A 22,061-nucleotide genomic window follows, 5' to 3' on the forward strand; every position below is an offset into this window, starting at 1 on the left:
ATTTAAAGAGAGGGTTCATCCCTAAAAAGTTGATAGGACCATACAGAGCAAGGTCAAAGTTCACCCTGGATGCAATGAGAAAAGAGAACTGAGGATGAATCCTGAATTTTCCCATCCTGGATTTTCTTGGTTCTCCTGGACACAGTACACACTACAGGATTAGTATTTATCTAGAAAAAAATCTTCAAAGTACATCACCTCCCCTGGCTTTGGGCAAACTTTAACCATTCTGAGCAGAAAATAATTTACCTTCTAGAGTTCCTTTAGTAAAGTGTCCCATGGCCTTGAAATAAGGAAGTTCTTCTTCATTTCTAACCTAAAGTATTCCGTTAAAATTGAACTTTCTTTCTTTTTTTTTTTTTTTCTTTTGAGACGGAGTCTCACTCTGTCGCCCAGACTGGAGTGCAGGGGCGCGATCTCGGCTCACTGCAAGCTCCGCCTCCTGGGTTCAGGCCATTCTGCCTCTGCCTCTGCCTCAGCCTCCGGAGTAGCTGGGACTACAGGCGCCCGCCACCACGCCTGGCTAATTTTTTTGTATTTTAGTAGAGACGGGGTTTCACCGTGTTAGCCAGGATGGTCTCGATCTCCTGACCTCGTGATCCACCCGTCTCTGCCTCCCAAAGTGCTGGGATTACAGGCATGAGCCACCGCGCCCGGCCTGAAATTTATTTCTTTAGAAGACATTCAAGGCAGCAAATTAGCATCCTGTGTCATTATTTCTCAGGTTATTCATGCATGCTAATGCTTGAGACTCACAGCTCTACTTCCTAACCTTTAGAGGCTTTAAGTTTCATTTCCCCAGTGCTAATAATTCTACTTTTTTCTTTTTCATAGGTTCCATGATTTCCCTTCTCTATCTCTTTATACCTATCTCAGTTTCTTTCCACTCTTAAGATTGTTCTTTCCACCTCAACCTTTATTCCTCTTCCCCCTACCTTCCCATCCCTAAATCTCCTATCTTAAATGGACAAAGCCTTGTTTTACCACCCCCCATTTTTCTGACCTGGCATTCTTCCCTGTAGAAATGTTAATTAGCATGTAGGATTTAATTAATTCAGCACCTAATTAAAAATGAGAGAGGAAGAGAGGGAGAGGAGGAGGGCGGGACAGACAGTGCCTGCTTCAGTGCAGAAGGCACCGCAGATGGTTCTGGGTTGGCTGGCATCATGCCACCGCCCTCCAAGCCCCCCCTGCCCCCGCCCCCCGGCAACAGCATGCACAGCGAGGGGGGAGGGACAAAAGTGAGGGGCATAGGCTGGCAGAGTCTCTAGACAGGCTCATTCAGTCCTGCCGCTGCTTTGTGCTGGGGAGAGACAGAAAGAGAAAACAAGAGAAAGGGAGGGAGAGACATGGACATACCCACACTCAGGAGCCAAAGAATGGGGCATCTGAACCCGAATAATTCCTCTCCTCTTCAACGCTGGAAGAAGCCAAGAGAGCTCGTTCATTCCAAGAGTCAGCATCTTGGGGTTCCCTGGCTCTTAAGGACCACTGAGGACAAGATGGGAAAACATAGGACTGATCTTCTGGAGAAAAAGGATAGCTTACTTTGGCAACCAGGGACCTACTCTGCTGCCATTCTTCCCACAGCATGCTGTTTGCTCAGCAGGAGCAAGCGATGAGGAAGATAGCTATTCAAAATGAAAGATGGGGGTAGTGGGCATGGATGGGCAACAGGGAGCAAACGAACAAGAAGGAGATTTAAAGGAAGGGTATCCATGAGAGAAAGGGAGAAGTGAGGAAAGCAAAGAAGAAATAAATGATGGAGGAGAAGGAAGAGGAGGAAGTTAGGGGCACTGCGATGCTTTGTTTGCCAAGATGGATAAAGAGGGATGGAAATGTCTATGCAGAGGACTCCACATACTGATCCCACATAGCCTAGGCCAGGCAGAGGGCAATGGCAGCACTGCAGGCAGAATGCAGGAGCAGATCTTTCTGAGGGGCAATCAAGCTGCTGGAGACAGGGAACCCATTCCACAGGATCTTCCTAAAAACTGGATACTTCTACCAAACCAGGAATTTATCAAAAGCAATGGAGAAAATCTTCCAAATGAACAGAGAAGGAGGCTAGAATGACAGGAAACTGCAAAATCCGATTCCAGGAGCTCCAGCAGGGAGATGGGTGAGGAATGGGATTTGGAGCAGTACCTAGTGGCTCTCTAGGAGTGTCCCCTGATACTCTCAGGGGAAATGTGTCCAGTAGGGGATTGATGTAGGATATGAGGGCTGAGAAAGAGACAAAAGGTTTGGTATCAGAAAGCACCCCTTCGGTGGGAGGCACCTAGGAAGCTTTGTGGCTTGAAGCCTCAGGGGTACTACCTAAGGAGGGTAAGAAGGAAGTCTGCCATCAGTGACAGATTACGTAAGACTCGACTGAAGGAAACTAAGAAGGAGGGTGTGAAGCCAGATGAAGGTTTTCTGGTGTTAACTGCCACAGAGCTGAATGCAGTACAGAGAAGGGTCATTGTAACTAAGAGACAAGGTTTTCCTGGCTAGGAATTTTGATTTGATCTCTTTACCACCTAGGGCTTCCTGTAAGAGTCAGCAGTGAGTAAATCAAAATTGGGAGAGAGGAAGTAGAAACTCAGGGGCTTTCTGTTCTCCAGAGCCCACCCGTGGGGCTAAACCCAAGGCTGGGAAATGAAACAAAGCAGTTGTCAGGGTAAGGTACCATAGGCTCAGTCAAAGTGGCACATACAAATGCTTTCTAAGCCTATTTTCTATTCTAAGCTTTAACTAACAATAAAAATTATAAGGAAATGTATTAATATAGCTACAATAGTAGTTTTACACTAGAAAGAAATGCTATAAGATTTAGAGTTACCAGCACTAGTGGAAGGGGGTGGTCCATAGAGCCTTTTGTTATTTAAGTGATCCTGGGACTGAAGAGCTTGCTGCAAATGATCAGCACAGAGAGAATGGAGCATCCAGAGTTCCAGCATCCACCACCACGTGCCACCCAGCCCCAAGGTATTTAGCAGAAGGAGTATGCTAGCCAGCAGTAAGGTCAAATTAAATGTGAAATGGGAATTTATTCCCTGCCTTGGTACTCTGGAGGCCCCTGTAGTAGGCTAGCCTGTGTAAGGCCTGCAGAAATGCTAATCCCATCCCAGTGAGCTAGATTCCTCAACCAGCCAGCCAAGCCCACACACCCTGACAGTCTTGCTGCTGATGCTGTCTCAGCATCAGGCCAACCAAAGCCAGCTTTTGACACAAAACCTGGCCACGTTGCTGCCTTCAAGGCTGCCAGTGGCTCTGGGGATGAATTGGGGACATTGGTTTCTAAGGGGTAGTAAATGGAATGTCAGACCTGGATGTCAGAGAAAACAGATTCTAATACCAGCTCTGCTAATGATTTATTTGAATAGTCTTAGATAAATCATTTCCCCCTATAGGGCCTGTAAGCAAAAGAAAACAAAAATCAAACAATTTTAGCTACAGCAATGTAAGTACCTAGAAAAAAAATAGTTAAAACTCAATTTACTGCTCTCCCAAAGGATGCTAAAGCAGAAAAGTCTCTACCATTCACTTCAACAAATATTTATTGGGCCTTGCTTTTTAAAAGAGGGACCTAAACAGAGATCGCTGTCTACATTACATGAAACCATGATCCTAACTACAGTCCCCTGAATAGAGCAAGAAAGATCTCTAAGAAAGGAAACAGGAAAATCTGCCGAGGAAATGAAGAGGCCACTGGCCTCTGCCTCCACCAACACATGTATGCACCTTAGGAAAGCAGGAGAGGCAGGCAAGAAGACAGGGCTCCACAGGCACTTCCAAGGCTCAGACAGTAAGGTGAGGGATTGGTGTTCTAGTCCCTGCTTTTCACCTGGCTCTGGCAAACTCTGCCTATCCCCATAGTCCAGGATTCAGTCTTGACCCACACATGCTGAGGAAATGGAAGCCAGCCATTCTAGGACTGCCACTTAAGCTAAGGAAGATCTCCTCCCACCAGGGAATCAAGGAAAGAGGTCCATATTTTGGCCTATTCCTAGGATATACAGAAGTCAGACTCAGCACTACCATCCAGGGAGTAACTAGGATGCTATTAATTCATAAAGAATAATCCAGGCTGGGCGCGGTGGCTCAAGCCTGTAATCCCAGCACTTTGGGAGGCCGAGACAGGCAGATCACGAGGTCAGGAGATCGAGACCATCCTGGCTAACACAGTGAAACCCCGTCTCTACTAAAAAAATACAAAAAACTAGCCAGGCGAGGTGGCGGGCGCCTGTAGTCCCAGCTACTTGGGAGGCTGAGGCAGGAGAATGGCGTAAACCCAGGAGGCGGAGCTTGCAGTGAGCTGAGATCCAGCCACTGCACTCCAGCCTAGGCGACAGAGCGAGACTCCATCTCAAAAAAAAAAAAAAAAAGAATAATCCAATAAGAGAAAAATTAGCCATCCTAGAAATTGGATAACTTTACAATAAAAAACACTGCTGAATTAGGTGGTTGTGGGGTACTGGTCTCACAATGAAAGGTCTCCAAAATAAAGTTAAGAAGTGAGATGATGCAAGAGCTGACATAACAGTCTAAAGAGTGTGGGTGTATCCTGGAAAGGCTAAACAATACAGGGCACTGTGGGCTGAATGGGGCAACCATGTAAATTCAGCTGTGATAAAGGAATGACACGGAATGACAAAAAGAGGAAGCAGACTACAAGAGTGTGCCAAGGTCCTGCAGCCAGAACTGTGCTCAGCAGTGACCAGAGAGCCGGGATGCCCATCACATAAGTGTCACAGCTGTCCTGGCAAGAACCTTCTAAGGACACAAAAGATCAGTAACAGGACATCTCCTCCAGTCTTCAAAACATAGGATAATGAAAGTAGAAGTATCCTTAGCAATCTAATCCAAAAGTTTCTGGATGAAGCCACTATTATCTGAATTATTGCTATTCCCTAGCTCCCATTTTCCCAGCATGTAGAACCCAAATCTGTAGATTCAGGTAACACAGGATCAATCCCTTGCCAAGTGAACTCTCATTATCCAAATCCAGGAACTGAATAGATGCGGACAGCAAAGGATATTTTCTCTCTCCCATCATGTTTCCCCTACAAAGCCTCATCATTCTCCCCACCTACCCTTCAGTACTGACCCCTCGGTTCTCCTCACCCTATTCTCTTCTAAGCCACTCTCATCTACAGCCCCCTTTCATTGGGAGAGTCATCTGTAAGATGTCCAGGATAGAACAGATAATGAAAAAGAAAGGGAGTAAGGAAGAGTGTAGATTTCAGATAAGGAAGTGAGACGGAGATCCTGCAGACAGACAGAAAGAGAGAGACAGAAAGCAAGAGAGCTGGAGCTGGGGGAGGGGAAGAAGATGGCACTGCGGAAAAAAGAGCACCACAAAATTAATTTGAGGAAGGGAACAGTAGAGGAGACGTTGGTGGAATAACAATCAGGCAGTAGAGGGCTGGGGAAAGGGGGAGGGCGACAGGGTGGGGAGGAATGATGTTGGTGGGGAGGGCCCTGCCTGCAGAGCAACAGCAGCACCACCTATGGGTATGGTGAAGGGCTACAGGCTGCAACAAAAGAGGTCCTCGCCTGGGCATGGGAGTCTGGGGTGCAGGTTGGGAGGAAGAAGCCATGGCTTTTGCCCTTCAAACCTCTTGGTTACACAACATGCAGGCTAGAAGAATAAATTGTATATGGCTCTCCTGGGAAGAGAGGGACTTAAGGTAAGGGAGGGAAGACAGAGAACTCCCACCTTTTTCCATTACAAGGGGGTTTCCCCTTCAGAATTCAGGCAGTAGAAAAGACAAGAATATGAAGAGGGAGGAACACCAGGTACTGAAAGGAATGTGAGCACCTGCTTATTTCATTACCTGGAGAAAGAGTTTTTATCTTTATTTCCAAGTGATTTCCTTTCCCCACTGGATATGAGAGAATACAGCTACCTCCCTGGGGCCATGAATGCCCCTCACTCGGCTGCTTCCTCCCAGCACTGCCTCAAAACTCCCAACCACCATTAGAAACCCCCAGGGAGCCACCAAGCTCTAAGAAGGAAAGAAGGGAAAGGCTCCCCCGCCACCAAACAGACCAAGTCGGGGAGGACAGGGCGGAATGAAAGAGAGAATGCAAAAGCTCTGCAGAGGGAGGGGAGAGAGAAATGTGATCAGCAGTATTTGTTGTGCTTCCAGGGAGGAAGGATCTGTCACATTTTTAATAATAATAAATACATGAAGACAGATTTGCCAGCACTGCTCTGGCTCCTTGAGAAGTGTGGGGGAGGGGAAGCAATGCAGCTGCAGCACAGACCAATATCTCCCCCTCCCCTCCCCTATTAGATAGGCTCAAGTATTGCAGCAGCCCCTCCCCCTCTAACCGCAGTCCTCCCCTTCACAGCCCACCCTTTCCATGGTCCCTTCACACAGATCTGCCCCTCCTTCCCCCACTTGTATCTCTACTCACTCCAACCCCACTCTATCCTTTCAGTGCTGGTCCTCATTTAACACAGGCTTACTCTAGCTGGAAGAGGCCTTAGCACCTACATCTTAGATGAATGAATCTGCTCCCCCAATCCTGAGGCTGTGCTCTTTCCAACCAGTGCCCTTCATTAGCTGACAGCAATCTTCCTCATACTCCACACAACATTCCCACAGATGTAATCCAGCACATTTCAGCATTTCCTGGATTCCACCAAAAAGGATTGCTTTTCTCCCCCATTTTAATCTCAATGTGACCTCCTTTCTCACATCCTTCCTTAAATATAATGGCCATCAAATGTGTTTGTGTTTAGGGGGTGTCAGGGCCTCAACACTCGGTGACTACTGCCACCTATTGACCCAAATTTGTTCAAGATAGACCTTTAATACACTTCTTACACAGCGACGCTCTGTTATTTCAAAAGCATCAATAGCTTAAACATGCAAAGGCATGGCTCTTGGGGCTTCTCTGAGACCCTCTGAACAATGAGATCAAAGAAACACAAAAGCAAGACTGGGCAGAGAGCCAGAGCATTGATGCCTTTCCTAATGCAGAGGGAGAAAACGAGGCCCAAGGAATGAAAAAGCAACTTTAAGTTCCCTCAAGGTTCTCTAAGCAAAGATGAATAGGAAAGAGTTTTTCTTAAGGGCTGGTAAAAATTTCATGTATCACAATATAAATGATGTTACCAATGGAGCAGGAGGCAGGATTCCACTCACACACCTCCATCAAATTAGTCAAATCTTTGGCATGAATCTGGGATTTATAGATTTAAAAACGATTCCAGGGAGGATGGGGGACACTCAGAGGTGTTTGATTTTCACCCAATCTGTACCAGTCAGAACTTGGAGATTGGACAAACTGGGCTCTGAAAAAGGGCAGGTCTATACCACGCAGTTCTATGGTTTAGCTACGTCCTATTCACCAACTAAAGGAATGAGGAGAGTTTGAACTCTCCATGGTGCTGACAATTGACACACTAATACTCTCCCCCACGAACAAAACACATTTTTCCTAATAAGGTTATCTATGAAGACTGTTGTGAATTCCCAACAGACATTTCCCCAAACCTTCATAAAATCCTAACAAAACAATGCTTTTAAGGCAAAGACAGGCCTTGGTCAAACTTTCTTCCCTGTCCCCTAAGATGAAAAGAATAAGGCGGAGATATAAACTACTTGTATAGAATAAAGCTATCACATGATAAAACAATCACGATAAAACAAACAGGCAAGGTGCTCATGTGTGCATTAATGACAGCTATTACTTAGTGAACACCAGAAATGATCTGTTGTCAGCAATACACTGAGGAAAATCTGATATTCATATGGTCTGAATAATCAGAGAACTGAATCTATGAGTAGGAATAAGGGAAAGAAAAAAGTGAACAGAACAGCCATAACGAAATCCTAAAATTTTAATTCTTAGTTCCCTTGTTCTACTACCCTAACAGTTGTTCTCAAACTATATTCTAAGGTATTCGAAAGGTTCCTTGGGGGCTCTTCAGGAATCTTGGAGAAAGGGGGTCATAAGAACACGGAACTTTAGGACTCCTCATCCCCACTTCAATCAAAGTAACTGCACTTACCCCTGTTTTACATATTGAGAATCCATGTAATACTCTATCAAACAATACACTCTAAACAGTGTTTGATGACTCTGGCACAAATATTCTCAGAAATAGTTCAAGTTTTTACCAGAAACTTATTTCAAATAATGCCTAAAAGCCAGGGAAAACAAAATGTCCTGGGATTAAAGACTTGATTGAATTAATATAAGGTCCACAAAGGCAGGGATTTTGTCTGCTGTGTTCACTGGTATACCACAAAGAGACCAGAATTGTGGAACTTGGGGTTTCCTTGAAGATGAGGCCTCTAACAGAAATGCGGCAGTAGGGTGGGGGAGCTAGATTATAAACCATATACAAATAAAAAAGATTTTTTAACCCTGAAGATTTTCATGAACCACAGGACACTTGAAGTCCTCCATCCTCAGTGTTCTCCAAGCACTGGTTCTACAACTTAGGAAAAATTGTTTGCCCTAAGTGTCTCAGCTTCCTCACTAGTAAAACGGAGATGTCATACATTTTATAAGGATTACTAGGCGCAGTGGCTCACATCTGTAATCACAGCACTTTGGGATGCCGAGATGGGTGGATCACGAGGTCAGGAGGTTGAGACTTTCCTGGCTAACACAGTGAAACCCCATTTCTACTAAAAATACAAAAAATTAGCCTGGCGTGGTGGCACGCAGCTGCAGTCCCAGATACTCGTGAGGCTGAGATAGGAGAATCGCTTGAACCCAGGAGGCAGAGGTTGCAGTGAGTGGAGACTGCGCCACTGCACTCCTGCCTGGGCAACAGAGTGAGACTCTGTCTCAAAAAAAAAAAAAAAAAAAATTGTAAGGATTAAGCATAAAGCACTTAGCTCAGCATGTAATACAATTTTTTTTGTTTGTTTGTTTGTTTTTTTTACAGGGGTCTTGCTGTCATTCAGTCTGGAATACAGTAGTGAGATCATAGCTCACAGCAAGCTCAAACTCCAGGGCTTAGGCAATACCCCTGCCTCAGCCTCCCAAGCAGCTGATACTATAGGCGCACACCACCACATCTGGCTAATTTTTTTATTTTTTATTTGTTTTACAGACAGGGTCTTGTTGTGTTAAACACGCTGGTCTTGAACTCCTGGCCTCAAACAATTCTCCTGCCCCAGCCTCCCAAAGTGCCGGGATTATAGATATGAGCCACCACACCTGGCCAGAAGGTAGTATCTGTTTTGCTTTTTTAAAAAAGAGTGCTTCCCTTCCCCTGACAGTTCCCATAATCCACAAATCTGAATAAATTAGAAACAAATACAGTCGTCCTAACAAGCAAATGAAGTGGTTTTAACTAAAGTATTTTTGAACAGAATCACTCATCTAGTTAGTTCAGTCGTAAAGGAAAAAAAGTCTCCAAATCTGTTCTTGTGGCTTTGTTTAGATTCCCTCGAGGAAACAGAAGTATGAGAGCCCAGGGCATGTCAGACTCCCTCAGATCTATCAGGAACTAAAAGTGAGCAGCCCCAGACATAAGCCCATCTTGGTGTCATCCACAAAAGCTGTAGGCTCTTTGACTTGAAGGGAATCTCAGAGATGAAGTCTAATACATTAATTTCTTAGCTGAAGAAAATTAAAGGCCAGGGATATTAAGTGATTTGCCCGAGATCACAGAATTAGCAGAAGACAGTCATAGGTCCAGTCTCTTACTACTTTCTACCAGGCAGCAGACGACTGAAAGTAGACCCCTGCCCCAGTCAGGCAGAATAGTATAAATGCAAATTCATAAATTCAGAATCAACAAGGTTTTAGTCATATAATAACCCAAATTAATTTGTCTATCGATATAATCCAGCAATGCTAGACACTAAAATCAAATGTTCATGAGACCCAAAGCCTTTTTTAAAAACTCCAATGAATTAATTCTACAGACCCAACTTCTATCTTTTTTTATCCCTTTTTTCACTTTCTGTATTATCCAAGGCCTGTGGGATATCTCACCAACAGAGGTTATTCTCTCGTTAGAATACAAGATCTCAGATGTGTAACTCCCACCAGTCTCCTGGATTGAGTCTGGCTAATTATTTCTGTGGGATTTTCATTTGCTTGGCTGTTAAGCTAGGAATATTCTGCTTGTCTGCTGGCAATTTTTTTTTTTTTTTTTCCACCAGCTCTTTATAGAAGGGTTGGCCTTTACTGACTCTGGTAAAACAACTCTCAGTTGAAGGCAGGGTAAGAGACTGAATAACACGACTATACTGACTCTTCACTCTACCCTTCTTACTCACTCTACTATTTTCTACAAACTCTCTCAGTAACTGACCAAAGATCAGCCTTATGTTCATGCTATTTCAGAAAGAAATGAAAAACATTCAGGGAAGTGGAGACAAGAATAATCTTGCTGATGTGGAAAGGTTCTATCTTGCTTTTGATTACAGCCAAGCTCCACAAGTTTCTTGAACCACTTATGCCACCTGGTGGCCAGCCGAGATAACACCAATAAAACTTAAAACTCATGTATTAATATCTCAATCTGTATTGTAACAAATCATACAGGAAGTTGAGGCAACATGGGTTGGAAGAGTTATTATACCACCCTCATCTCTCAATATTTTCCAATTTTTGGTTTCTGGGAAAAATATACTATCAAAGAAAACAATACAAATGTTTTGCACTTCCAAAAAATCTTTCCCTTTTCACCAACCACTCACCAAAAATATCCCAAACCCAACGAGTCCAGTCATATAACACATGTGAAAAAAGGGGCTTTAATTCATAAGTAAAATCAATTTTATTAGTAAGGTTCTTTCCACATGTCCAAAGCAAACAATTAATGAATTCCACGGAAAACAACCCATATACAATGAAATTAGAAGTATCTCAGGATGACAAAAAATATGCAAATACGTACACCCATAATCACCGCCGCCTCCGAAAACCTGAAAGGAAGGGAAACCAAGAATGAGGCAAAGGACAGTTAGAAAAGCTAAAGGGACAGGAAAAGAGGACATCTAGAGAGAAGGGCTCACAGGGGTGGGGTCTCCTAGGCAGTACTCTGAGTATCTTCCCAGGGCAAAAGATGAGAAGTTGGAATAAAATTGAAATGGGATAATGGTTCTATTTAGGGAAGCCTGAACAGGAGCTGTGGGACCTTAGAGGTGGAATCCAGAAATTCATTTTGTGAATGATGCTGATTTCCAGCTTAGGAAAGAAAAAATAAAAGCCCACCTAAGGAGATTATTGCCCAGTACAGAAGAGATACTACAAGGGTTGGTGAGACCCAGAATGGCAAATCCAGAGAGTCTCAATTTGTAGTCCCCACCTTGCACCTGATCACCTAAGTCCTAGCAGTTCACTGACCTTTTTTCTTCCGACCTTTCTTAGGTATCTTCTTCCGCTTCTTAATAGGATTCTGATCCTGGAGACAGATGGAGAAGTGAAGGAATGGCACTGTGCTTTTGAGAGCCAGCATCCCTTCCCCAGTTTCTCATGGTAATAAGCCCCACATACATTTGGCTGAAAGCAAGAAAGTCACATCCTACTACAACCATATCTCAACCTCACCTCATCAAGATGAGAAGTTCCCCCTGTCAAAGCACTGATGTCACTGAAGTGCGTAAGGGAATGAAGTTGTGAGCTCATGACATCTGCTCGTTTTCGTCGTCCTTTCTCTCGCTTACTGACGCTCAAACGCACCATCATGCTCTCCTCATAGTTAATCCTGCCAGAGAAAGCCAGTTTCCAGCAGGCTCAGACCATGGAGATGGAAAGCTCCAGCCCAGAACCTGGCCCAAGTATTTACTCATCCCTTGTTCAGGGAGTTCTCAAGAAGTTTCACAGCAGATCAACATATTGATTTAGTAAGGACATATTGAATGTTCAATACTGAGCTTCCTCAATGAAACGTGCTCTGTGCTAGAACTTCCCTCATGCTAGATATGAATCCATAGCCTATCCATAATACCATTTAAAATATTATACCAACATTTTTTAAATTTCAGCTCTATAAATGCGTTTCCCTAAATGTGTCCATTCATGCAAATCCATCAACTGTAAAGACTGCACCTGAGCAAAGTTGATGAGCCTGTTTTCAATTACACTGCTTTTCTACTTTCCTTCCCTGAACTTATCTAGCACTCACAATGTCACTATAAAAACCTACCTTTATTGCCTTCTGCACAAAAGTGAGAGCTGTGACAGTGAAACACAGAATTTTAAAGTTGTACTATGTGGAACTACATATATTCCTCTCTATACTGCTTTTTGTTCCCCTCGAATCTCATGTCGAATTGTAACGTACTGCTTTTGCTTTGAACAGTTGGGGTAAAAATTTTCCTAGTTCCTATCCTGTACTCCAAACTCCTGATTCTTAGAAACTATCATCCCAAATTTTTCACTCCATTTTCTATATAACATCAATTCTCTTGGTACCAAACTTAGTCATGTTAGTCTAAAGCATGAGGACAGGACTCTAGAGTATAGGAACAATTTCTAATGCAAGGGCTCAGACCTGTGTTGGTCCTCCTGACTCTGGCGAGTAACATGGGGATGCCGAGCATCACGGATTTCCTCTGGAGCATCTGAGTACTGCTCCTTAAGTTCACGAATGACAGAGCTACTCAATGCCCGTCTCTTGGCTCGTTCTAGACGCTTCTTCTCCCGCTCAGCTTCTGTTTCATCTACATGATGAAAATAAGCAGGGGTTATCCAAGAACAGAGAAAAGAAGAGAAACAATTCATACTGAGGAGGCAGCAGCCAAAGTTCATACCATAATGTACTGGAACCAAGCGTGGAGGAACATATTTCTTAGACACTCCTTTCACAGATTTCTTCCCTGAAGCCTCAGACTGGCCATCTTCTACTTCATCTTCCTCCTCATCCTCAGAGCTCAACTACAAAAGAAATAATGTCTGCAAACTTAGGAAACATTCATAAGTGAGAAGAAAACCCAAAGCTGGAGTACCCTGGGGAGGTAGGAATATAAAAAGGGAGAAAAGGAAATCTCATACTCAGCATTCTAACACACAAGTTGGAAAGTCAAGTCCTAAGAGAATCCCAGGGGATCCAGGATCACCACGAGGCTCACCTAGGTATAGATGTCTCAGAAAAAAATCAGGAAGAATAATACAACCCCTTACCTTGCTCATCATATTGCTGGGATGAGGCTTAAAACGAAGTGGGTCATTCTCACCTGAAATAAATAACCCAAGGAATTTTACAAAATTTGTAACTTTCTGATGGTCCCCACAACTTCATGGTGGTCTCCTCACTTACTAAGGCTTCCGGTCACTGCAGTCTTGACCAGTTTGTCAATTTGATACTTCAGTTTTTGGTCCAAGGGACGAAGCTTTTCCAAAACCTACAACATGGTAGTTAAACGGGATTACATTTCCTTCCCAAAATGAAGCACACACCAGAGTCCCTATATTAAGGTGCCACATAAGGCACCTAAAGTAAGTACAAAGTAGAGCAAATGAACAGAAAAACACCTTTTTTAATTTGGTTTCCTTAAACATGAGAAGACTCACTTAAATGAGAGCTACTATGTGACAGCCTTGGAGCTCAAGATTTAGAAACTTAAAACCCCAAGACGCCAAATGCTTCATACCGTGCGAATCTCCACCAGTCTCAAAACTCCATCATGTCCCTGAAGAGACCCTCCTGAGGCTTTGTCCAGAATGAGGTGGGTCAAATCCATAAGGTACATGAGCAGCAGCTGGTCTTTCACTTCCAAGAAGCTGAGACCCTGAGTTGAACAAAAAAGAAAGAGATGCAGATTTGGTTTTAGCCAAAGAACTAGGATGAAAGCCTAGGGTAAACAGGATGTTTCTCCAAGTTCAAGATTTTCCCAATCACTTCATATTAGATATCTGGAGTAGTCTCACTGTGCCTAAGATGGCCAATGAGAAAGTTACGCTAATACAAGAGAAACAATGCTCAGAGAATTAATAGAAGACAATGAGAAGAGGAAAATCGATAAACTACCCCCCAAAAAAGACTATAAAAGGGTTTCTCAATCTCAGAGCTATTGACATTTGACGCCAGAACACTTTTTGTTGAGGGCTGTCATGGGCATTGTAGGTTTTCAGCAGCATCCTTGGCCTCTTCCCATGGATGGCCCCTCCAAGCTGCAGCAGTCAAAAATGTCTCCACACACTGCCAAATTTTAAATTAATTTAATCAAAGTAATTACTAATTTCCCCCCATACAATGGAATTATATGATACAGGTAAAAACAACGATTTATATATAATGACATCGAATTAAATCCATGTCAGCACAAGTTGCAGAAAGTATAATATGACTTCAATTGTGAAAGTGTGTGTGTGGGGGGATATGATGAATACATTTTATACACATAGAAAAATGTCTACAACACACAAGTAACTGCTACTCCTAGGGTGAGATGAGGAAAAGGAAGAAATGGTGTACTTTAGACTGCAAAAGTGTTGCATATATTATTCTCATAATTTTAAAAATCTCAAAAAAATATACCACAGTGGTTATCTCAGAGTGGTGATTATACTGATTTTTCATTTTTTTCTTTGGGCTTTTATGTATCTTCCAAACTTCACAGCCCTAAGAAAACCTATTTCAAAGACGTTAAATACTTTGGCCAAGATAACACAGTAATATAAATAGAGCTAAGATTCAAACTCAATCTGACTCCAACACCTAATCCCTGGATGTCTTTAAGCCAACATGCTAAGCTCTTGAGATCAACACTACTGTGATATAGAAGGAGAGCAAAGGATTTAGAGTCCACAAGCTGAGTTTAAGTTCTGAATTAGGTATTTGGTAGTCAAACATTGAGTAAGTCACTTAACCTTGTGACTTCAGTCTTTTTTTCCTTTTTTTTTTTTTGAGATGAAGTCTCACTCTGTTGCCCAGGCTGGAGTGCAGTGGCACTGTCTCAGCTCATTGCAACCTTCGCCTCCCAGGTTCAAGCGATTCTCCTGCCTCAGCATCCTAAGTAGCTAGAATTACAGGTGCCTGCCACCACACCCGGCTAATTTTTTGTATTTTTAGTAGAGACGGGGTTTCACCATGAATGGCCAGGCTGGTCTCGAACTCCTGACCTCATGATCCACCCGCCTCAGGCTCCCAAAGCGCTGGGATTACAGCTGTGACCCACCGCACCAGGCCAACCTCAGTCTTATCAGTAAAATATATACGATATTTCCTCCCTGCCACAAAGAACAATTATGAGGCTCAAACAAGATAATGTGAAAGTACTTTGTAACCTATAAAGCACCTAGTAAAACTCTTTGGTCAAAAAGATAAGTTAATATGCATTTGTTCAACAAACAAACAAGTATATAGTGATCTAAGAAGGATGCTGGCAACTCATCCATCTCCAAAAGGCACTGAAATGGTTCAAAGCATGGTACCCAAGGCCAGGTGTGGTGGCTCACACCTGCAGTCCCAGCAATTTGGGATGCCGAGGTGGAGAGATCACCTGAGGTCAGGATTTCGAGACCAGCCTGGCTAACGTGGTAAAACCTCGTCTCTACTAAAAACACAAAATTAGCCGGGAGTAGTGGCGGGCACCTGTAATCCCAGCTACTCGGGAGGCTGAGGCAGGAGAATCACTTGAACCCAGGAGGCAGAGGTTGCAGTGAGCCAGGATCATGCCACTGCACTCCAGCCTGTGTGACAAAGGGAGACTCCATCTCAACAAAACAAAACAAAAAAGCATGGTACCCAGGACAAAAACAGGTAAGAATTTGAGAAGCAGGCTCTTCTGATGTGCTTGGGCATTGTCAAATTCAAACTGAGCTATAAGCATATGAGAGAAAAAGACTTACATTTTTTTAAATAAAAATGGACAATAAGAACATAAGCGAATGATAAAGGCAAGAAGGGAATATATTTTGAATGCTTAGTTATCTTTCTGTAAGCACAAATTTGCTGTTAACTCCTGTGCTTAAAACTCCTTCAGTGATTCTTATTACAATGATTTTCATACTTGTGTTTACCCATAGAATATTTGGCTTAAATATCTTAGGACAAAAGCTCAATATATAAAAACAGATAATACCAGAGTTTTTCAGTTAAGCAGGAATGAGAGGTCCAGAGTTGTTGTTCTACATTGTCCCCAACCAGTAATCCCTGAGAAGGTTCTACCAGACCTTAATTTGAAAACTACAATATTTCAACTGTTGTTTTGTTTTTTCTCAGATGGAGTCTTACTCTGTCACCCAGGCTGGAGTGCAGTGGCGTGATCTTGGCTCACCGCAACCTCTGCCTCCTAAGTTCAAGCGATTCTCCTGCCTCAGCCTCCCAAGTAACTGGGATTACAGACAGGCACGTGCCCCCATGCCTGGCTAGTTTTTGTATTTTTAGTAAAGATGGGATTTTGCCATGTTGGCCAGGCTGATCTCGAACTCCTGACCTCAGGTGATCTGTCCGCCATAATCTCCCAAAGTGCTGGAATTATAGGTGTAAGCCACCTTTTTTTCTTAGCCAGGCCCTTTTTTTGTTTGTTAGTTTGTTTAGACAGTCTCACTCTGTTGCCCAGGCTGGAGTGCGGTGGTGCAATCGTGGCTGATGGCAGCCTGGCCCTCCTGGGCTCAAGCGATCCATTCACCTCGGCCTCCCGAGTAGCTGGGACTATGGGCACACGCCACTGCGCCCAGCTAATTCTTTATTTTTTTGTAGAGACAGGTCTCACCACATTGCCCAGGCTGGTCTCAAACCCATGGGCTCAAGCAATCCTCCCACTTTGGCCTCCCAAAGTGCTGCGATTACAGGCGCATATTTCAAATTTAAGATGCACATTGTTTTCATATTTTAACATCTCTGAAATCAGGATGCGTGTTTCAGTCACTGGCATCTTTTTTTTTTTTTTTTTTTTTTTGAGACAGCATCTTGCTCTGTCACCCAGGCTGAATGCAGTGGCACAACCACAGCTCACTGCAGCCTCAACCTCCCAGGCTCAAGCAATCCTCTGGCCTCAGCATCCCGAGTGGCTAGGACTACAGGCACATGCCATCATGTCCGGCTAATTTTTAACTTTTGTAGAGACAGGGTCTCACTGTGTTACCCAGGTTGGTCCCAAGCTCCTGAGCTCAAGCAATCCTCCAGCCTCAGCCTCCTGAAGTGCTGGGAATTACAGGCATGAGCCACCAGGCCCAGCCTATCACATTTTTTCTTAATATACACAATAAGTGATATGTTCCAATTAATAACTGTCTTAGATTAGATTAAATCTGAAAGTAACACCTCATTTGGCCTACAATGATCTTCAGAGTGACTACTTTTCCAGTCTTATTTCCTACCCCCACCACACATAACACAGAAAGTACATCCTATCACAAAAACGGCTTCCTCCTTTCCCATAACATCACCATACTTTCAAGGCCTTTGTGCATTTGCACATGTTCCTTCTTTCTGTCCCTCCTGTTTATTCCTCAAAATCCTATCACCTCCTCTGGGAAGCCTGTCCTGAATCCCTCTGCTCTTCTGGCCGTTAATTAATCCCTCTCTTTGGCTAGAGACTCCTCATAACTCTGTAATGTGATTGCTACTATTAATACTTACATCTGTTGCTTTGCTTTGTCTTCCCACTAGACTTCAGCACAGAAATTGAATCGTATTTATGTTTGAAGTTCGAGCACTTAGGATATATAAGACACAATAAACATACAATGAAAGAACTACTGAGAACGTTAAGTCAGGAGATGCTTACTGCTTGAGTACATCTTACCTTTTCTGTAGGATAGGCACCAGCTTGAACTTTTTGTGTCAGTGATTGCACTTGTGCAGTTATAGCCATCACCTGAAATTAGCCCAAATGAAACAACTGACTAGACTGTATCAAATCATGTCTGCAAACTGGGAAGAGCAAAAGCTAAACAATGCCACCTAAAAATCATCTGAAACACTGTCTAAAGTACAGTACTATCTTCTCACTTCTGGGAAAGTATAGGGGAGATAGTTCTTCAAAAAGTAAAAAAAAAAAAAAAAAACTTTCCATTTCTTAAAGAGACCATCTTTTACTGAACCATAGGGAGGAGAAAAGGACTGGGACAGTAGTGACCGGTGGACTGTAGTTTTGTTTGTACTGGTTGAACTTACAATGCATAAAACTACATAACTCCCCGACTTATGTCTTAATTTCCACTTTACAAGGGTGCAAAAGCAATATGCATTCGGTAGAAACCGTCCTTTTCTCTCGTGATGCTGGGCAGTGGCATCAAGCCAAAATTTTGACTTACCAGATTTTCGTATTACAATGGGTTTATCAGGCCATAACCTCCATCGTCAAGTCAAGAAGCCTCTGTATTTAAGTGTGTATTACCCGGGCACCCCACGGGCAAATCATGTTATCATTCCAAGCACTGGTTTCCTTAGCTATATGAATAAGGGAAAACTATTCAGATAATTTCTTTTTGGCGTTTCTTGTATTCCCTTGGGTGCAGAATCAATTACTTAGGACTCTGGCCTGGAAAGGTTTTCATTACATCACTTTACTCTTATGGTTTTTGGGAGCATTCATGTATCTCAATCACCAAAGTTTTGAGGTGAAGTACATAAAGTCAAAGCCAATCCATGACTAATTTATTCCAGAGGCGACACTACTCACTTGCTCCTGGAGATTTTTCAGAAGTGTCACGGCACTTGGCAGGTCTGACTCCAGCACCTCCTACAGAAGGGAGAGGAGGAGTAAAGAAGTCATTCTTTCCTCAGGATTATAAGAAGGCGGAACGCCTAGGTTGGGAAATTGCCCTCTCTCCGTCTGACACCCCAGACTCGGGGCCTTCACACTCCTGTTTACAGACTCGCCCTAAAGCCAGCCCCTTGGGTTACTGGACAGGAACAGTAACTCTAGGGAGGCCGCCTCCCTGAAGCAACTTTCATCACCACCCTTCCCTGGTACCAACAGTTTGCCTCTAGCCGCTGAAGGGAAAGGAAAACTCCACAATAGCTACGCGAGGAAGAAACCACACCAAACTCACCAGCGCCGCCATCTTCGCAAAGCCCACCCCTTCCGGTTCCGTACTTCCTGAGCGCTAAGGGCGTCTTGATAGATTTGATAGACAACTGCCGCTTGCACACCTAAGCCAATACGAATAAGGCCTCTCTCACTTCCGCCCCCAACGGGAAAAATGAGAGGAGGAGTCTGATCTGGCCAATGGAATAAAGGAACTGGCTAAATTCGTCAGACTAAGGGATGGCAGGACCAAAAAAAAAAAAAGCACTTGGCAAAGAGCGTGTGATTGGTAGACTGAGTAAAATGATTGACGGCAAGCCAATAAGGGATAGGCAAACAGCTGATTGACAGTTGGAAGGACCAATAGAAAAAAGGAAATAGCAGCGCCAACTTAGCGCTTATTGGCTCCCGTCTGCCGCAGAACCAGAGTCTTTTTTCACGGCACTTTTCTTGTAGTGCCTGAACAGGCCGCTAGGTGACGGGCCTCGGCTTCGCTTTGCGGTGTAGACGTTGCGGAGCCGCCATTGCTGGCTGCTCATCCAACGGCCATCGCGCCAAATTCCTCACAGACCCGGTGGCCCGGGGATCGATTCTGTAACAATACTCCTTGTGGCCGGGCGCGGTGGCTCAAGCCTGTAATCCTAGCACTTTAGGAGGCCGAGACGGGCGGATCACGAGGTCAGGAGATCGAGACCATCCTGGCTAACACGGTGAAACCCCGTCTCTACTAAAAATACAAAAACTAGCCGGGCGAGGTGGCGGGCGCCTGTAGTCCCAGAGGCTGAGGCAGGAGAATGGCGTAAACCCGGGAGGCGGAGCTTGCAGTGAGCTGAGATCCGGCCACTGCACTCCAGCCCGGGCGACAGAGCGAGACTCCGCCTCAAAAATAAATAAATAGGCCGGGCGCGGTGGCTCAAGCCTGTAATCCCAGCACTTTGGGAGGCCGAGACGGGCGGATCACGAGGTCAGGAGATCGAGACCATCCTGGCTAACATGGTGAAACCCAGTCTCTGACTTGAAGCTGCTTTGGAATTAAGAATAACACCCGTATCTGGGCAGCTGGGGTGAGGAAATCCTGGTATCTAGATCTTGCTGGAATCAAGAAAGCAGGAGGGTGTTCAGTCCCCACTCCTCTGACATTTATTTGCTGCTTCAGGCCTAGTGTGGAAGCTCAGGATGCTGTTGCAGCATACTTAGTCAATTATCCAGTAGCTTTTGTAATGTTTTATCAAGATTCGTATTATGAAAAGTTTCTGTTTCTACATAAATTTTCGGACCTGTGTAGTTAGATCAGCAATAAACTTTTTGGGGAACTTGAAATTTAGTTTGTTCATATGCTTTATGACATCAATGAGAAAACAAATTGCACTGCCATATTTTGGTCTTGATTTTTTTTTTTTTTTTTTTTTTTTTGAGACGGAGTCTTGTACTGTTACCCAGGCTGGAGTGCAGTGTCACAATCTCGAATCTCGGCTCACTGCAACTTCCGCCTCCCTGTTTAAGTGATTCTCCTGCCTCAGCCTCCTGAGTACCTGGGATTAGAGGCACCCGTCACCATGCCCAGCTCATTTTTTGTATTTTTAGTGGAGATGGAGTTTCACTATGTTGACCAGGCTCGTCTCAAACTCCTGACCTCGCCATCTGCCTGCCTCGGCCTCCCAAAGTGCTGGGATTACAGGCATGAGCCTCCACTCCCAACCTTGATTATTAAAATAATTGTCCACTAGGAACGGTGACTTAAGCCTGTAAGAGGCAGGAGAATCACTTGAGCCCATGTATTCAAGGCAGCATTGAGCCATGATCATGCCACTGCACTCCAGCCTGGGTGATGGAGCAAGACCCTATCTCTAAAAAAAAAGGTGACAGAGGGAGACGCCATCTCTAAAAAAATAAAATACTTGTCAACTATAGGGTCAGAAAAGTGTGATACCTTTCCTCACCCATCATAAGGGTCATAGAAGACACTCCTATAACAGAAGACAAGTTAACAAGAAAAAAGTTTGATGAATTTATTTGAAGTTTTACCTGACACAGGAGCCTTCAGAAATGAAGACTCAACGACCCAGGGAAAACTGTTCATTTTTATGGTTAGGTTTGGTGAAGAATGGACATTGAGTAGAAATGTGACAGGACAAAAAGAGTACGATCTGACAGAAATAGACTGAGGGGGGAAACCCAGCAAGGCCTGTCTGTTCAGATTTTTCTTAGCCTCTCTAGATAACAATCCTTTTGGGTATAGGGAATGTGAAAGAAAAATAACTTGGAACCCCAGTTCACTATGCCGAAAGAAAAAAATTCAACGCAGAGTCATGCAAGCAACTGCCTTTGCTTTTGTTCCTAAGTGGATAGCTACAGATAAAATGTTAAATATCTCTACAAGGATCTACTGTGTGTTCACCTTATCTTGTGTGCCGATTTACTGAGCCTGAAACAAATACCAATTGACTATTCCCCTACCTGCTCCTTTTCTCTTGCAATGTGTGGATTAGTGTACCCTCCCTTTTTCCCCTCCAGCTTGCTTTTTCCCTTGTAATAGTGAAGCCCTGAAAGTCACCTTTGGAGAAAGGCACAAGCCTCACTCCCAGACACGTCCTTAATCTTGGCAAAATAAACTTTTAAATTGATTGAGACCTGTTTCAGATACTTTCTGGTTTACAGGGAAGACCCCTCCAAAATGAGGATTTAAGACAATCAAATGAGGAAGTCAGAGAATATTTTTTATGGTTAGCTCTCAGCAGAAAGGTGAGAGAAATTTAGAGAAAAATGTTTATGTTTTATGGCGGGTTTGGGGGACAGAGGTTCCAGTTTTGTGTTGTTTTGTTTTTGTTTTTAAGACGGAGTCTCGCTCTGTCACCCAGGATGGAGTGCAGTGGCGCGATCTCAGCTCATTGCAACTTCTGCCTCCTGGGTTCAAGCAATTCTTCTGCCCCAACCTCCCGAGTAGCTGGGACTACAGGCTTGTGCCACCATGCCCAGCTAATTTTTGTATTTTTAGTAGAGATGGGGTTTCACCATATTGGCCAGCCTGGTCTCGAACTCCTGACCTTGTGATCCACCAGCCTTGGCCTCCCTAAGTGCTGGGATTACAGGCATAAGCCACCGTGCCCAGCCTTTGTTTTTGTTTTTTTTTTTTTTTTTTTTTTTTTTTTTTTTTTTTTTTTTTTTTTT

The 22,061-nt window shown here is 43.8% G+C and overlaps 1 protein-coding gene across 1 annotated transcript; it reads right to left on the reverse strand.

Moving 5' to 3' along the window:
- Positions 1-10,708: 10,708 nt before the first annotated feature.
- NGDN (neuroguidin) lies at positions 10,709-19,013 on the reverse strand. The gene is made up of 11 exons (XM_023230459.1): positions 18,919-19,013; positions 18,546-18,605; positions 17,667-17,738; positions 13,566-13,703; positions 13,232-13,316; positions 13,096-13,148; positions 12,726-12,849; positions 12,467-12,635; positions 11,521-11,677; positions 11,317-11,374; positions 10,709-10,895 (listed from the first exon to the last, which is right to left on the reverse strand). Exons 1-11 carry the CDS (start codon positions 18,928-18,930, stop codon positions 10,876-10,878), a joined length of 948 nt encoding a protein of 315 aa, XP_023086227.1. The 5' UTR covers positions 18,931-19,013; the 3' UTR covers positions 10,709-10,875.
- Between the last annotated feature and the right edge of the window lie 3,048 nt (positions 19,014-22,061).

Source organism: Piliocolobus tephrosceles, chromosome 6 (assembly GCF_002776525.5).
Source record: "Piliocolobus tephrosceles isolate RC106 chromosome 6, ASM277652v3, whole genome shotgun sequence".
In the NCBI taxonomy this organism is placed as follows: Eukaryota; Metazoa; Chordata; class Mammalia; order Primates; family Cercopithecidae; genus Piliocolobus; species Piliocolobus tephrosceles.

Coding starts and splice junctions, on each gene's coding strand:
- NGDN (XM_023230459.1), bottom strand. Junction 11,678..12,466: donor AGTCAGGAGGACCAACACAG/GTCTGAGCCCTT, acceptor TTTCTCTGGCAG/GATTAACTATGAGGAGAGCA. Junction 10,896..11,316: donor GAAAGGTCGGAAGAAAAAAG/GTCAGTGAACTG, acceptor CCTTCCTTTCAG/GTTTTCGGAGGCGGCGGTGA.